At 33.8% G+C, this 19,042-nt stretch overlaps 1 protein-coding gene and 1 long non-coding RNA gene across 3 annotated transcripts; one reads left to right on the forward strand and one right to left on the reverse strand.

The window, feature by feature from the left end:
• Window positions 1-115: 115 nt before the first annotated feature.
• On the forward strand, window positions 116-6,877 carry LOC139520549 (uncharacterized). 2 transcript variants are annotated; one of them, XM_071313279.1, is made up of 6 exons: window positions 116-405; window positions 1,849-1,997; window positions 3,233-3,304; window positions 4,298-4,493; window positions 5,230-5,439; window positions 5,991-6,877. In XM_071313279.1, exons 1-6 carry the CDS (start codon window positions 226-228, stop codon window positions 6,756-6,758), a joined length of 1,575 nt encoding a protein of 524 aa, XP_071169380.1. In that variant the 5' UTR covers window positions 116-225; the 3' UTR covers window positions 6,759-6,877. The 2 variants fall into 2 exon arrangements, with proteins under 2 accessions (XP_071169380.1, XP_071169381.1); XM_071313280.1 differs by lacking the exon at window positions 3,233-3,304 and having other exon boundaries at window positions 120-405.
• Window positions 3,018-4,372, reverse strand: LOC139520550 (uncharacterized). Its single transcript, XR_011663918.1, has 2 exons — window positions 4,257-4,372; window positions 3,018-3,291 (listed from the first exon to the last, which is right to left on the reverse strand). It is a non-coding gene; the product is annotated as an uncharacterized lncRNA (long non-coding RNA).
• Window positions 6,878-19,042: the final 12,165 nt, after the last annotated feature.

Here is a 19,042-nt window from a genome sequence, read left to right on the forward strand (position 1 = left end):
ATGCTATATATGTTTGAGAGAAAAATCTTAAAAAATCTAAAGTACTGTCGACTTGGAAATAAATTAAAAATACTTTTGTTAATAAGTTAGTATAAATGCCGTAGGCTTTATACGGGTCACTATTGGCTCCCAAAATTACTTGTTTAAACTCTACTCACTCCGTTACACGCACACCTTTCAGTTTTGTGGGACCGATATTTGACGTTTGACTTACGGACGAACAGAATGAATATTTCTGGGTATGACAATTTACAAGATGAATCGCCTCATGAACACCGACACAAAAGGAAGGACAGTACAAGAGAGCTGAATGGAAGTTATATTCTTGCTTGTAGAGGAGAAGAAAGTTTGGAAACCAGTGGATTTGATCCTAATTCTCCTGTATTCTCTAAGGGGAGACCAAAGGTATGTGTATCATTTAAAACAACAGTTATTATAACTGATAGAAGGCAGGCACTTTATGTATATATATTTTGTCATAATTTTTACGTTCAACGTCAAAAACTTATAAACCATAAAAATCAATGGACTTTTTTTTACAAATAAGTTCTTATTTAATAATTTAATATCGAGTTATGATTTTAAGGATCGATAAAAAAAATCAATACCATAAAATACATCTTTAGTGGCCAACACGTGGTCTTCAACATTAAACAAGTGTTTTTTACCACGCCATGCTAAGCAAAAAATTCAGAATCTGTAAATATGTTCAAGAGAGACCTTTCAGTGTTGACGACCCTACGCATTTTTTCTCTCGCTCGGAACCAGGTACGTTATAATTTTGAATCTGATTAATTTCCTGGAAGAATAATCGAAACTATTTGTTAATAAATTTAATTGATACTACACCTGTACACTGGTCTGCTCGCAGCTAGAATACTATATGTTTTTGTCAGATGAAATGTTGTCCAGCGGACAGTTTCTTCTATAAATAGGATATTATAATTCTAACTCATTGTGTCGGTCTAATATAAAATGAGTATTCATATTCATGTCGCATTTAAATGCCATGATTTCGTCCTGGTATGTTTGTAATATCTGTCACTGGACGTTAAGCACCAATCTATCATCATTATATCCCATACAAAGTAATTAGCAAGAAAAAGTTCAAAAACTGATATGCCTGTAATATTTGCCGTTGGACGGAACCCAAATAGCAAGTAATCAGCCAATCAACCAAATATGACCGAATTTCGACATATAATGAATAGAATACAGGAAGATGACGAGACAAATTATAAAAATTGAATGGCATGCAAAAAAAGACATCTAGATGTCATCATGCGGTCTTCAACGAAAGACAGGTGCCTTTTTCTACTTTTATAAGTTTTCCAGTTTTTCAAAAGTTGTTTAAAAGTATTTCATTTTTTTTTATGTCACATTGTGTATAACCAAAAGTTCAAGTGTTCTCCCCTTTAATGTCCCGAAAACGCCCTATGACTGCATGCTTGACAGGCAATACTTCATCGGTTTGAAATGTTTTCCATTTTTGAATCAAGTCAGTTTTGCATTGACTTCTACTTTACTTCCATGGTTCAATGGTTCATGCTGACTTTTATGAAACCAATTGTTCAGTTGTTATAAGGTCAGCTATTGTAGGATTTAAATGTTCGTCTAATATGGTTTCCTGATCGTGACATTTTGTGCATGCTTCGACGAAAAAGCTTTCTTAAATATGATATTTTAAGGAAGCCCTCAATGGAATAGAAACACTTCACTTTATACGGAATAAAGGGTATTGTATATTTTTTGCCAGCAGGAAAATATATTATAACATTGTTTATAACAAAGTTTTTAGAAGAATTTATATAAGAAGATAACAAGTGAAGATCTTTATATTTCATTTAGGTTCATAAAGATTTGACAGTGTACAGCAGTGTCGCTTTGGACGAGTCTGATTATACTAATGACACCACAGAAGAAGTCAAACCAAAACGATCTAGAATTATACACGATAGTATTGCTGATAAATCTCTACCCAACCCTCATAATACTACGTAAGTCAATATAACAATACTATCCCAATGGTTTTGTTAGTCCATATAAAAGTATACAGTCGTTATCCAGTCAGTTTTACACTGGTTTTCCTGCTGCCAATTTGAAATGTGGCTGGGTCCAGGTGATTGTGTTCACTCTAAGAACTGATAGCTTCGAATGATCAACACTCCAATACAGACTACAGATTCTGGTAGTTTGTTCCATTCTCTAGTTGTTCTTGGGGTTGTCTAAAGTGATTTCCTCTGCTCCTACTGTCACTTACAGATGTTTGACTGGATTAATGGCGGTCAACTGGTGTTGGGTAAAATCATACAACACAATAGTCTTGTCTTTGACTTTTTTTATACTGCGATCAGTCAACTATTGTACAAATATAAACAGGTAAACTAATATTGCAAATTGCGTTATTTGTACAAGTGGAAATAAAGTCTCTGGTTTCCCCGCTTCCAAGTTGGGCAAGGGGTATAAACGGAGAGATTTTATTTGAGTTACAGTTCAATTTGGGGTCCTTTTCATGGTCCGCGTTTAAACTGAATCGATTTTTTTGAAAAAGCAAGTGTGAATTTCAGAATGAAAACAATTTATGACTATTTTCGGAAATATTAAATGCATTTGTACTTACTCGGAAAAACGAGAAAAGCTCGGCGATTTATTTGGGGTGACAATGTACCTAAACAAGCAGATAGAGGGTTTAGTGGAATCCTTTCCGATTTTGAGCTTTGCATTTATACAAAAAAAAAGGCTTATATGAAAGAATGTGGAACACAAAATAGGAATATGTAAAACGCAAGGCAAAAACAATTTCGCTTAAACCTGTTTTCGTCTCAATGTTAACGTCGTTCTGCTCAATTGAATAGCAAGATGTAGAGCAAAAAAAACAAAAAAACATAAAAAAACGCAACATACGACCACAATAGTTTGGGCGTTGATGTTCAAATGTTTATGCATTTGCTTCTTAAATTTTGTCTTTTGAGCTTTTCTTGTGAAGGATACAAAAAAATAATCCATAAATACTAAAATAGGAGGAAGCATACATTTATTTTAACTAATTAAAAAATGTTAGTAGATTGATAAATTGAGAAAATAATTACATGTTGTACAAAAATGATTGAATTAGTTTTACATCATTTATAAATTCACAATAAGTTATAATAGGGTTCCGTTTCTTACTCCTTGGTTATTTAACGAAACTAAAGTGTCGTATAGTTAACTTGTTGTCCCATCTGTCTAACAGGTCTGACGATACTAGACTTCTCTGTGACAGTATAGCTGATCTAACCACACTCCCCAATCCTGAAAGTGATAGGTATGTTGAAATCGTTTGTAGTAAAGAACCCATATAATTTTTCATTTTATGGTCGAGCCATTTTATATTAGAAAATCCTCCATCCTTTGTATGTCAGTTTTTGTCTCGCGCCTGACGGCGAAACATATGAGCTGCTTTTTATGCGACGACAGTATCGGCGTCGGCGTCAACAACAGTTTGACAAGAGCTACTTGTGATATATCAATGATAGATTCAATAAAGTTGCATTACTATCGGTACATATCAGTTTTGCAATTATTTCGAAGCCCTGGTCCCTAGTTCATGGTCCAGTGATTTTGAATTAATTAGAAATTTGCAATGTTAAGTTCTATGCTTAATTAAGTAATTTTGATATGAACTTCTTGTGAAAGATCAATGATATTTTCTATAAAATTCCATTACTTTAACTGCATTTCAGTTTGTCGACTATTTCAAGGCCCGTACCTCTTAGGATATTGTCCAGTGACTTAAATTAATTGGCCAAGTTTCAATGCTAAGTTATGTGCTTATGCAAGTTTGATTAGAACTACTTATAATAAAAATGACATTTTAGAAAGTTGCATTACTATCACTTCATTGCAGTATGTCACCATATTTAGACCCGGCCCTGCTCTCTATGACATGGTCGAGCAACTTTGAATAAAATAGCAGTGTTGCTGCCGACAGGAGAGACAACATATATCTGTGTCAACAAATTATATCAGTTTAATATGTAATAATAATAATAAAAACTCTTTTACCCAGCCTTTATTTCCTCTTCTTTCTTTTTTGTTTTAATATTTACTTCACAATATTGTTACTATGAAGAGGTTTGAAAAGAAGTTCCACTTTCAATCCAGAAAGAGTAAGAATGTATATGAAAGAAAGTTTCATAGACGGACGCGAATCTGTGAAGCATGGGGCAAATCTCATCTTTATTTTTACCTTTAATGGAATGTAGTTTTATACTGACCTCTATTTGATTTTCAAGCTGGTATATTTCTTCTTTTACAGTGATGCACCGCATTGTAGAATCTGTCATGAAGGAGACGAAGAGGAGGATCTCCTATCGCCATGTTTCTGTTCGGGATCTGTCGGAGCTTTACATATGTCATGTCTTGAAAAGTGGTTAGGAGCATCCGATAAAACAAGATGTGAAATTTGTGGATTCCAATTTTCAATTTCGAAAAACCCCAAACCAGTGACATGGGTAAGAGTTGTTTTCCCTCATATGTGTAATTGTATTTACTCATATGTGTAATTGTATTTACTCATATATTATATCAAATACGCTTTATGTAAAAAGTCATTCCTTATATGTCATTTTGAACTTGGCGGATGCATGAATACTGCAAAATTGGAGAAAAAAACAACTTTTAGGGACAGTTTTTTTAATTTCCCCATTCATTTTGTTTTAAATTAAATTTATGTTTTAAGTGAATACAAAATTCTAGCATAACTAAGAAGCAAGTTAAAATAGGGGAAGATGAATGGCGTAGTTTTATGTATGACAGAACCGTGGTTCATCGCGTTCCACTAAAAATCTGATATTCAAAGTTTTTTTTAACAATTTGGCTAACGTTATGTTTATATAAGTTGGCTATAGAAAATGGGAATTCTCTTGCTGTCTTTCGGAGTACTCACAGAAATAGAGGATAATTAATACAAATGTATTGGGAGGAGGTTAAAAATCAAAGTTTAAAATCATTTAATAGCACATTTTCAGAATTCTGAGTGTTTTAGTAAAAATAAGAAAATTTGTTATAATTGCAAATGACACAACTCTCCACCAGAGACCAAATGACGTAGAAATTTAGTTTGATATCCTTGGTGTCAGATAATGATCTAGTTTAAAAGATATCGTCATTTTGTTTTAACTAATGAGTGTTTGGTGTTTTGTTTTAAATCCTAGCAAAGGACTTATTTCTGACATTTTTATCTTTCAGTTCCTTAAAAACAAGTCATTAGGAAGGGAAAGGAGATATTTAATTGCAGATATTGGTTGTGCCATTTGGTTCACCCCATTTACAATCGGTTCTTTCACTGGGTGCATGATTGGTGCCAGCTACTTTACATCTGTTGACAAAGACTGGCAGGCAACAACCCTAATTCTTCTAGCTATGATCAACCTTCTGATTTTCTCTTTGTGGTGTGGGGTTTGTATTTATTATCTATTTTTTCAATAATCTGTTAATTACCTTATAAAACAAAGGTTTTTTTAGTATTGCATGCATTAACTGGACAATGAGTAAATGTGACGGCGAGGAATATTTATAGTGCCAAATCAGAGAATGGGTAACTCGAAAGTTATATGAGAGGTATAAAGTAAGACGAGGGAGATGGAGAAATGCGTAAGAAGGAAGTATAAATGTTTATAGTGATCTTAATTGTTTACCATAAAAAAGATTCAAGTTTTCAAATCATAAAATAGAACCGTTTCTGACTGCTGAAACTCCCTAAAGTAAATGCCTGAATTTTCAACTGAAAACAGGAAAAGAAACAATCATTAGAACTTCTTTTTGCTTTTAAATTCATCAGACCTTTATAGATAAAAACATACGGTGTTTTGTTTGTTTAAAAGCACAAAGACGTTCTAATGAACGTTGGTATGTTTCTTTTCCTGTTTTCAGTCGACAATTCAGTGTGAATTTGAAGCAGAACCATGCAACTAAAGTTTCTCTATAGTCTGTTTGCATTTTTTTTTCAGTTTACAATCAGGCGAAACTATATTTTGTGCTCAACATGGCGAGAAAATTTTCAAGAGATAAAAATCAAATATAATCCACCCGACAAAAATAATAACAAACAAACTGTCAGCCGAGGAAGTTCTGTCACTGACCGAATGCTTCTGGAAAACAGCTTTAAAACAGTGCATGGGGAAAAGACTTCTCCAGAGTTTCCAGCAAAGCCAATTATCAGAAAAATAACATACGAGACTTCTCCCAAACACAGAAAACAACATTGTCACATTGAACTAGAAGATGATTCGACTCTGCAACCAGGAACGCCATATCCAAAGCGGAAACAGAGTTCAAAAATGAAAAGGGGCTGTATTGATAAAACAATGACGGAAACTATTCCATCAAATGAGTTAACACTTTTAGAGGGTAACAAAGTTCGAAAGATTAGAAACAAACGTGTTGATCGTCTTCAAAATAATTCAACTTCTACTCCAGCCAAGTCGAATTCAGGAATGCATAATATCTTTGATGAAAATCACTGTTCAGCTACACCTATACAACTTGTGCCTTATCAAAACATACAATCAGATATAATATATGCTAATCCTGCTGCTGTAGATCATCCAGGCATGTTTGTGGAAACTCCTTTTGCGATCGTGCATGCAAACGTTGCAACTCAAAGTGTTGCAAGACAAGGACTTATTTTCCAAGCTCCTCAAAAAGCACGAAGGTGTGAAGATGCTTTGGTGATGCCACCCGATGATATGGAAAATGGAATACACGACGTTAGCTAGAAATTCATAGTGCTGATTATTGTGTAAATATTGTTATATTTTATTTGCCACTGAAAATCAATCATTATCTGTCAATTATCACTGCTTTGTTTCAAAATATACAGAACTGCATTTGAAAATTTGTTTTTCGTTATATGGACTATAAATGTTCCTATTTTAAGTTTACTACTTAGAATAACACGGTGTCACTATTATGTCTCTGTTTTCCTATAGACATTTTTATCTGTAAAGAAACAATAAACAATATACACCAAATAGATTTAAAGGTGCGGTTTTTGTATCGCCTACCGTGGACTGCATTCCGGTGGCGACGACAGCCTGTACTATCTGTTATATAAAATACCCCTTACGTTTCATTCCGTTGTATACAATTCAGGTGCGTTATGTTTCAAGCTGTCCATCTGTCTTTTGTCCGTTATCTTTGACCTCATATCCATGGTGCAGCGACTTCTCGAAATTGTATAGGTTTTTGTCGTGTGAATTTCTCACTTATAATGAGTCATATTATATAATATTTGGTATATTGGATTCTTGCAAGGATCAAATCTCCCCCAGACATGGTTTACTTGATCTTCATCTCATTTTATGGAATCGTAATCAAGGTTAAAATACGTAAAAGCTTACAACTGTTGGTCACCGTCACCATCACCGTCAACAATGAGCAAAACCCATCGCAAAGTAAGCTATAAAAGCCCAGAAGGAAAAATGTGTTCAACAATGCAAACGAGAAAACTAGCATCCAGATTTGTGTCCAAAAATTCAGACGAAAAACAAATATGATATGCAGCAATAAACAACAAACACCGAATTAAAGGCTCCTTCCTGACTTAAGACAGTCGCATATTGAATACAATGGGGTTAAACACGTTTGCTGGATTTATTCGTTTTCGACTTTTTTTTTTTTATCCTGAAGTAACCTAGTATAGGATACTGGAAGATGTTAAAATATCCATATCGACGGATATGAACGTAGATTACTTATCCTAGTAGTATCCCAAGCTTGGAGATGTAAATTCGGATCCCGCACGTAGAAGGTGCGTTTGACTTCAATCTTAATTGACTAGGATTGTCAGATTTCCAATCGAGTGTCAGCGGGTAGTCAGGCTTTGCCTTCCTCCGAAAATAAAAACACATTTTAGTGTCAACTCTAGTTTTAGAGTTTTGGAGGATTTGAGTTGAGGGAGATGGTGTGTGATTTGCTATTTATAATCTGTCTTCGGTAAAGAAATTGGTTCCCTCATTTTTTGGATACTTCATTTAATTATCAATAATCAATATCGAATGATAAGGGTGAAAATAGTTACAGCGGAAGAAGTTTCATGGATTCAAACATAAAATCTAATCAGAGTTATCTTTCTTTTGAAGAAGGGACAATATCATATAGACAAACAAAACTCCCGCAAGAATCCAATAATCTGTTTTATCAGTTCTTCGACGAAAGTATCACTTTAGGCAAGCTATGTTAGTGGTAACTCAGTAGCACTTATGACATAAACTGTTTATATAAATCATGCAAAATTGTAGTTTTAAATTATAATGCAACCATTCATGTTTGACATAAACTTTTATCATGATAAAGAAAAAAGCATCTGAAGAAAAAAACCCATTGGTTCTTTTTAGTTTTTCCATATTCAACTTATTAATGGTTGCAGTCGACATCATATGTTTATACGGACTGCAGGCATCGCCGGGAAGACTAATGCTTCATATCATGATGGAACCCTTTATGAATGTTTAATAAAATGGAAACTATTTGTGCGGAAAATCGTGAAAACTTTTTTATAATCATTGAATTTTTATAAAGAACAAAGAACTCGTTCAAGTGACCAGTCAAGAATTCGAACTTTAATGTTTACTTTTTAGTTAATACCACTCAACAAAAATATAACAGATTAGACATATTTTCAATTCATATGAGCTTAAACATCTAATTCAACACTTTAAAAATCTTAAACCAGTGTTAAAGTACAAGTATTAAAATAGTCCACCGTCTTGATTTCAAGTTTAAAGTAAACAAACTTTCTCTAATCAGTTTAAATAAAAGAATTCCTGTGTGTTTTGAGTGTTACTGTGTATCCAATTATCAGAAGTATTCAAATTAGGATACTTTTAACGTCAATGATCCTAATTGGAATTCCGTAAAGATAAAAGGTAAGGCTTTATTTGGGTTTTTGTTCTGGTATATAAAGAGAAAGATGTGATTGTGGGACGGGTATCGGTCACTATATAAAACTAAAGAAACGCATTCAGATTAAGATAATTCACGACTCACTCCTTACTTGTATATTACGGTATGTCTCTAACCCTGAACCCAATTTGAATTAAAATGCATACTACATCAGTGTTCAGCATTTACATCAAAGTCAGCATGTATTTCTTATATATTAGCACATCTGGTGGTTTCAGTTCATATTCATTTCTTTACAACTATTACGATATATCAATGATATTCAATCCTATATTTCACTTGCGTAACAATACAGTTTTGTGGCAATCGGGTCACAGTAACCCTGATTGAACATTATACGTTCACATGGCAGAAACCTGGCGTGGTATTGAAATCATTGAAAAATAAAAACCACGAAAATCGATAAAAGGAATCGCAAAAACAATCGCACAGTACAACAGACCCCACCAACCACCATCACCCCACACCTAGAAAAAACACAGACAATCAAAAACGAACACCATACTTTCCAGTTAGCCTGACATGACCGTGCGTACACTGGTGGGGTTAAACCATATTTTCGTGATCTGCGCACCAACCTCCCCTTCAACCAATTTCAAAACAATAACCATATTAAGGTCAGAACAGTTGACATTGCCATATGAAGCGCTTCAACTTTTGATATTCAATAACTTTCCACTTTTTTGCTATATTGTCGATACCACAGCAATCTAAAATACTTTTGTCATAATGACCTACATTTCACGCTTGCATGATTATAAGTAAATAATGCAATCATAGTGGAAAGGAGATATGATGTATTTTTTCCTTGCATAAGATTACTACGGTCACGCCAAAAACGAAAAAAAGAACAACACTTTTATTGATGTTCTTCACCTCAAATAGTGAGGCTCTCAATATGGCGCAAGAACTCTCACTACAAGTTCAAGACGGACCCTAGGATCCGTCTGTTCGCATATTGTGCTTAATTTCGTCGATCAAGTGCATTACTGAAGACGGCTTCATGATAATAGACATATATATTTGGCATCTTTAGGTTCAAGTCGTAATTGTCCGACTATTTTCGTGTCTTCTCGACACTAACAAAGGTTTTACTTCCTGGTTTAGTTCTAGCAGGGACAAATATCTATATATTAAAACTGCTGATTAACATATTAAACGGGAACGTTTAGAAAGCCAAATGCTTTGACTGTGAAAATTCATAGTTACTATGCATTACGAGAATTGGCTTGTAAAAAGAAATGATAAATGACAGACAAAAAGACATTATCTATTAATCTAAATATTTCACATTCCTTTCTACATTTATCTATGTATATGAAATTGTCTATCATGTCTAAGGTTAAGTTAGTCTTATTTTCATCAACCGATTTTCATTGTAGTGGTGGTGATTGTTTTTGAGTTACGTTAAACGTATAACTCTTATAGTCGTTGAATGCCATGCTTAAAAAAACCCATCAAAAAACAATCTTCCTGCCATTTCAGGAAACAATAATCTGACATACAATTGTTTAGATATTCATTTCTCTGATTTTACCTTTTAAAAGTGTAATCAAGGATTTGTATTATAGTAAGAAGGTTCTTACTTTACAAATCATTGGTGTCATGAAAAATAATATTATCCAAAGTTTTCTAATCTCGGTAATTTTGTGTGCATGATGATTGAATGGCATCATGATATTTTATCTTAGCCAGGGAAAATTATCAATAATATATCTATTATGAGAGTTTGAGGTTTGCTACATCTGGTAAGAACTGATTGTAGGCAGAATATGCATGTATCAATGAATCATATGGCTTTTGTTTATTATTATAAACAAACGTCATTTGATCTGATGCCAGTTTCTATTGGAGGTCATATGATAGTACATGCATATCTGCATAGTGTGCCTTTACCCGAAGTTACCCTTACTAATTGCAGACACTGTCATTCAACTGCTTCCTAAATTATACGTTCGTTTGTCGGTTAGCTTGCATTGACAGTTGCATAGATACAACGACTAAGTAATACAATGAAAGTATCATATTAACGAAATATTTCCACGGTAATACATATAAATACTAGTAATAGACTCCAATCGGACTGGGTGATATTTCTTAAGGATGACTTTATCAAATTATTTCGTTATGCATGGTTACTTGAAGTAAGATAAAAACCCAAATCGGGCACTCATCATTTACTTCCAGTCTCTTCCAGTTAAGGTATCAGCAAGATTTATGTCTTATTCGTATTATCATCTACCATACCAAATTATGCGATAATCTATAATGTATGCTTCTGTCTTAACTTACCATTTACGCCATACTTAATTATTATGCAACTTCAATTATTAGTGTGGAATGTAAAACGACCATAAGATATGCACATTATGACTGAGTTGCAAGTAGACTCGTAAAAACGATGAACAGAATTTAAGTAGTTGTAACGTGAAAGATAAAGATAGATATTTATTGGTTAAAAATCCAAATTTACAGATCGCTACATAATTTGACAAAAAACATTGGCTATACATAAACATACAAACACATATTTATCAACATTTATAAACATTTAAATGTAAGGTGAAATAGAATCATATTCAAAACAGTGTAGCTGTGGCCATTGATTGACAACCTTAAATTATCCCATTGACTGGGGCAGATTATGTGAACGTTTGTCTGTAACAACCGCTGCTCACTATGTACTTGTTAAAGGCACTTAAACTGTGGGGTCACAAAAGGTTCTCAACACCTAAATAAAGAAATTAGAAAAAACAAGTGAAACTGCGAGCTACTGCTCACTGATGATACCCCCGCCGCAAGTGGATAATATTAATAGTGTAAAAATATGCAAGTGTTCGGTAAACAGGAAGTTGTCGAGTGATGAATCTGAAAACGCATCACACGGTATAGCTGACTTATATAAATCCTGAAACCAAATTTCAGAAATCCTTGTATTGTAGTTCCTGAGAAAAATGTGACGAAAATTTTCAAGTTGGCTATCATGTGTAAAATCATACAAGTGTTCGGTAAACAGGAAGTTGTCGAGTGATGAATCTGAAAACGCATCACACGGTATAGCTGACTTATATAAATCCTGAAACCAAATTTCAGAAATCCTTGTATTGTAGTTCCTGAGAAAAATGTGACGAAAATTTTCAACTTGGCTATCATGTGTAAAATCATACAAGTGTTCGGTAAACAGGAAGTTGTCGAGTGATGAATCTGAAAACGCATCACACGGTATAGCTGACTTATATAAATCCTGAAACCAAATTTCAGAAATGCTTGTATTGTAGTTCCTGAGAAAAATGTGACGAAAATTTTCAACTTGGCTATCATGTGTAAAATCAGACAAGTGTTCGGTAAACAGGAAGTTGTCAAGTGATGAATCTGAAAACGCATCACACGGTATGGCTGACATATATAAATGTTGATACCAAATTACAGAAAGGGTGGATGTCACGGTAGTTCCTGAGAAAAATGTGACGAAAGTTTCATGGGACGGACTGACTGACGGACTGACGGACTGATGGACGGACAGACAGAGGTAAAACAGTATACCCCCCCTTTTTTAAAGCGGGGGTATAACTAATCAGGAATAACACGATGTTTTGATTTATATCAATAATATAAATCAAAACATAAAGTTATTTCTGATTAATTTTTCGAACTATTTTAATATTAAAGGCGTTAAGAACCTTTGGTGACCCCCAGTTTAAATTCTATAATAAGTAAGTAGTGAGCAGTTGTCGTTGCAGACACACGTTCATCTAATCTGCCCCAGTCAATGAGATACTTTAAGGTTGTCAATCAATGGCCACAGCTACACTGTTTTGAATATGATGCTAAACGTTGAACGCACACTGAGGTATAGAGAAATCCTACTGGAAAGAAAATAAGAAACAAGCAACAGTGGTAAAACTTAGACTGTCACTCGCAGATCAAAGTCTTCGAAAATTAGATACGCTCATTTAACGTTAAAAAAGAGAGAAAAATTTAACATACGCACATTACCAGATAACATTATGTAAATTTTCGGATGCTAAATTACAATCTCGCCAATCGAAGAAGTTCGATGGATGGGCAAATGCAGAAAGATCGGAGATGAAATGCACTTTTTAACACAAATTTGTGATAGGCAAAAAACTAATACCTAATCGCTAAAACGTTTTCCATTAAAAACGCAAGGTAATTTCAATAAGATCAATATTTTTCATTAACCTATAAATTTGTTAACAAATGAATCATGTTTCTAACTGAAAAGCAACATTTCTTTAAAATGTCTAAAAATATCTGTGAAAACTAGGACTAATACATCAGTGGCAGTCCAATGTGTAAACTATAATTAAGATAATAAACATAAAATGAGTCCTCAATGCTAAAACCCATAACATGACTTTGCCTATATATTCTACCTCTAATACACTATGTTTATCCACCCACCTCTACCATACTTTATATTTTGCATGTTACACTGTATACCTTTGGTTTTATTAAGAGAACTATATATTGTACTCTAAACGGCACGTGCACGTTTGGTAATCAGATCAAAATGTGTCTATATAATAGCTAGCTCCACACACATGTGGCTAATAACCATAAGCCTGCATACGCCTAAGGTTAACCATATAGGGCTGCATACATTATTCGAGGAAAGGGGACTTAAACCGGCAGTAAAGGAAAAAACATCACCGATGTAACATGGCGATTTTTTTTTTTACAAAAAAAGGTTCTTTGCCAAAATGATTGGAATAAGAGGTTCTTAACCAAACGACTATACTTTATGCTGCCAGGATTCTCACTAAGGTGGGTCTACGGGTCCTTGACGCATGAAAACATGTATGGACTCATCGTTTTCAAAACTACATGGTTAGTCCGAAGATGCAGTTATAGGTGGTAAACTGTTGTATCAACTGAACACAGTAACCATCATTTTTAAGAAAAAAGTTTAACAGTAATATAAATTAGATGTCATTTCCTACTGCTTCATTTTGTCATTTAGACCGAGAAAATACACATCCTTAATCTCTTAACTCCTATCTTCAAGTATGACATGAATCGTTATGAAAAAGCACGAGCGTTTATGATGTGTTATTTTTATCTTTCGTTTCTGCTTTTATCGTAAATTGCACTTTCTAAATAGCTTTTCCAATCCTGTACTTATCGTGTATACATTTGTATGTCTAATAACACGTTTCAATATAAGTCTGGCACAGATTCATCAGATCTTATCATTTCACTCACAAGCCAAACTTCTTATAAACACAATTTCAGCAGCTTTAAATTTATAAGAGAAATCGGTCAGTTTACACAAACAAAACATATCATTCTGTACATTTCTCAATTCTGTTCATTTTTCTCTGCATCTGACACCCTAGTTAATCTCGATAGGCTTACCCAAATTCTAAAATAATATATTCATATGTGTGTTTGTGTGTGTTAAGACCAGGACCCAATCCACCCCACCCCTCCTTAAAAAAAAGCTTCGGCAATCTCGCTGTGGTCAAAAGGTAACATGCACTTTACGTTTGACCATGGAAGTAATATTACTTCCATGGTTTGACTGACCTATATTTTCAACATGATCATCTTGTAAAAAAATAATGCTAGTTGTACACAATTTGATTTTATTTACATTTACTTCAAATCATATATTTTGAGTAGTAGTACCAACAAAGATAGCTGATACATTACCCAACATGGTGATGTGACAGTGTTTTGGTCATAATTTAAACTTAATTTCAGCGGATTCAATTTCCACTTAATATAGTGTTTATTTTCCTTTATTTATGTTTATATTCAACCTATGTAAAAATAAAAATATTAAAACTTTCGGCAACCATTTTCCTCTTTCTATCTAATCATGTTTATAAAGTAAAAAGAAAAGGATAACGATTTTGTTTCATCTCTATATCAAGAGTGTAAACATTTGTTTGTAACGTTTAAACTATTTGTGATAACGGCTGAATCATCTGGAATGCAAGAAAGTGTATTGTTGGAGCAATTTTCGATGTAGCAGTAAAGTAAACACTTGAGATTTAAATTAAAATCGAAGTGATGTGCATTAGAATGCAAGCGTGCATATTTTGAAAATAAGCGCATTTCTTTCTTTCGAAGAAGCAATTAGAAACAGGTGTTTGGGGGAAGTTTTTTGTCGTGGTTCGACGGAGGCAATATTGACACAAGCGAGCTGTTTCCGGCAGTAGCGTTGGCGGCGTAAACAATTGATCATGACAGTATAGGCAACTACTATATATGGCAGCAATATTTGGTATGCAGTTGTATTAACATTGGTGTATCTCATTTGCGTGGACATTTTTTGGCTCTGCCCCTTAAGTTATTGAATATTTTCCATAATTTATATGTCAAAGTTTAGCCATTTTAATTTCAACACGTTTGCATCAAAGGATTTAGCAAAGTTTACTTTAAAGTTGAACCTAGTAAGTTTACTTTAAAGTTGAACCTAAATTTATTTCATTGTTGAACCTACGGTTATTTTACTGTTGACCCTAAGGTTATTTTACTATTGAACCTCAGTTTCTATATTTTTGTGTTGTTTTCTGATTAATATGAGAACAATACTTTGAAATATGACTTGGCTAGAACAGATTGGTCTAGCTCAGTAGTACACGTGCACTTCAATCTGATATATCTGGTATATGATGAGGATATCGACATTAGAGATCCATATTTTAATAAGATTGACAGGTACTTGTCTCTCAGTCTGAGCTGAATTATATTACGGTAGATATGATTTTTTTTCAGAGACAAGTGCCTGTTAGCTAGTATGGACGTTTTTGGCAGTTAAGACATGCGGGAGTATATTGTATTACGTAAACGAACATTATACAAAATTCATTAAGATAAACAAAAACTGCCTCCGCAAAAATGTGTTGTATTTACACGATGCACTATGAAGCTATTTATTACCTTAATACCCCCAACGTGACGTGACCTTAAAATTATCTTAGTTCAATTACGTATTTCAATTCATTCCTTATTTGGCTAATAATTTACATGTACACTTCAAAAAAGGGATAAATATTTGGTAATATTTCATTCATAAAATAAAATCGTCTCATAATTAGTCACGCAGTATTTTTTTTTCACCTGGGAAAGGTGTGAATTAAGATTTGCATAGTTGTGTATCATAAACAATGTAGGGCAGTAAATTAAATAACTGTTACGTATTATAGTTTAACCGCAGTATTCAGTTAGGAATGACATAATAAATAACAAGAAAGCATTAAATGTTTATGAAAACCCGAGTAAATCATTAAAAACTTGGGAAAAGGGGAAAAAAGGGGGGAGAGATTGAAAGGTATATTTTCCCTCTCTGTTACATTAACTGCATTTAGATGATTCCGCCATCAGCTGTCAAGTTAGATTCATTTTCCTTTGATTGCCGACTTTTTAACAATTTCTTCTCAGTGGAACCCAAGAAATGAAATCCTTACAAAATTATACATTTCGCAGCTCGTAAAATAAAACACATTGCATGGTTACTTAAGTACACATATCTAACACAAGATGAATGCCCTGAACAGCTTAACACGGGACACTGTTACAATATGAATTTTGTTTTGTTACACAGCGGATACATGAGATGATCAAAATAGATTTTCACAAGTCATCGTAAGTAGGTTGTTCTGGAAATAGCCTGCAGTGTGTGACGACCAGGGTGAAGAAGGGCGGGAGATTTGGATCGCCACTGGAAGACAAAAGTATATATCTTATCTCCTATACATTTTTAGGAATATGATTGGTTAAAAGCGTCCGCGTGGAGACCGTGTATATTTCATATTAAGTTAGTAGGGAGGCGGGGCTTATTTCATACACGGCCAGTAGTGGTGTTACGTACCTTTATGTTCCATATTAGGTTAGAAGGGAGGCGGGGCTTATTTTATACACGGTTAGTAACGGTTTTGCGTCCCTTTATTAAAACCGGTACTGAGAAAAAATCTGAAAGGTTTCAACAGACGAAGAAATTGATGATTAAGATTGAAGTAAATTCATAAAACACATTTAAACGTAACAAGTTGTCATTGTTGGCATCTGTTTTTGTAGGATCAATTTCTTAATGCTAACAGTATTGAAGACTATAATTACAAGGTTGAATAAAACACTTTTTTAAGATCTTTTAAGGATGTACTTAGGTGAGGGTAGGTTAAAATTAAGAAATTAAGAAATTAAAATTTATTTCATAAGCTGGTAGTGCATTAATAAAGGATAAAGATAAGCTAAAAATATTGATAGGTCATGGACCCCTTTTTGAGATTTTTGAGATTTAAAATATGGCGGGAAAAGGCTGTCTCAGACTTTTACCTTATATTTGCATTGGTATTATTTGGGTGTCAAAACAAAAGAAAGAAAATGAAGAATTTTCGTAATTTTGGTAAATGACCTTTCATGAGCTATTAAGTCTTACATGAAAACATAAATGGGTGTTATGGGGCAAAATACTTTACATTGTATTGTATGGAAGAACACCAAGGAGTCCAAACATTTGACACAAATTCAAAAACCGCACCTAAGTACATCCTTAAAAGCACATTTTACAGTTGCCGTCAACTTTGTGCACACCATCTTGCTCATTTTGATAGGTCACTAGTCTAAATTTCACACGTTAAGATATAGTCGGTAAGATAAATTCTTTACATAGTGTACTAGTGGCCTAATACGGTATATACGGGGTCAGTAAATTCCATATGGGGATTCGAGCTTCGCTATCAGACCCCATATATATCGTATTAGGTCACTAGCACATATCATAAAAGCTCACATACGGCCATCTCAAATAGATATTGCAAGGCCAGCTATATGACGTGCGTATATATAAAGCGATTGGAACTCTTGTCTACACGCGAGATGACACCGCTAAATCAAATAATTAAACTAGACAACTTAATAATCCTGACCGGACGTGGCAGCGAATTTATATATTTTACAATATATTCTTCTGCAGTGAATTACTAGTCCATTCATTGTTGACATCAATGTAGTCTCGATCATCCAGCCGCTTTATTTTTCAAAGTAGATTTAAATATGCGTCTGGGTAATCGAGACTAACATCAATGTAGATATCTCCATTCGCATACTAGTATATGCAAGGATATACAATCATTACACTGACCGCAACACTCGCAGGCAGAAAAAGGGGTTCCGCGTATTTTTTTTGTTATCCTAAAGAGAATAGTAACCTGTGAGAGTTATCTTGATTTTATTGACATTCGATTTTAAAATACATGTTTAGTCATAGGATAGGCATTTAAAGGAAATGTAAATACGAATTAATAAATGTTAAGTTAATGAATAAGTAAATATTATCAAATTAAATTATTTAACCTCTACTTTATGTGGAATTTCAATATTGACTTGGATAATTCACATCATTACAGTTATGATTCCGATATGTTAATTATAAGCTCATATAGTTTAAAAATAAATGTAACTCTCGACGTAGGCAGCGCTTCTTGAATATAGTCAGATGGAATGTTTTGGATTGCGAGGTCTTGTATGCCATGGTGATGTGATTTTACGGTGTTGCTAAAGACACTTATATTTCTGCTTTCATCATAATGGGAGAAAATTGTATAGGCATTTATTTGCAATAATTCTACTTTTACAAGTATTGTGACCAATGCAATTCAAAAATAGGGTATGTGGTTCGTAAGTATTTCTCGTTTTTTTATGTAGATTAGACCGTTGGGTTTCCTGTTTGAATGGTTTTACACTAGTCATTTTTTGGTCTTTTTAGCTTTATGTTCGGTGTGTTGCAAGGCTCCATGTTGAAGACCTCACTTTGACCTATAATAGTTTACTTTTACAAATTATGACTTGGCTGGAGAGTTGTCTCATTGACACTCATACCACATCTTCTTATATCTATACACGTGGTGGGCCGATTGATAATATATATAGTTGAGGAGGACTCGGTTCCATTTGTACCAATCTTAATATCTTTTCAAAGCTGGACGTGGCAGTTGGAGTACTCAGCTCTGTACATATGACTAGGTACATGTAATCTCAGTATACATTTGTAGGGGTATGCTTCAAAAATGTCATTCTATCTGAATCCACAAAAAAGATAATGTGAAACATATACATATGCAAA

The sequence above is a fragment of the Mytilus edulis genome, chromosome 4, assembly GCF_963676685.1.
Source record: "Mytilus edulis chromosome 4, xbMytEdul2.2, whole genome shotgun sequence".
NCBI classification, from domain to species: domain Eukaryota; kingdom Metazoa; phylum Mollusca; class Bivalvia; order Mytilida; family Mytilidae; genus Mytilus; species Mytilus edulis.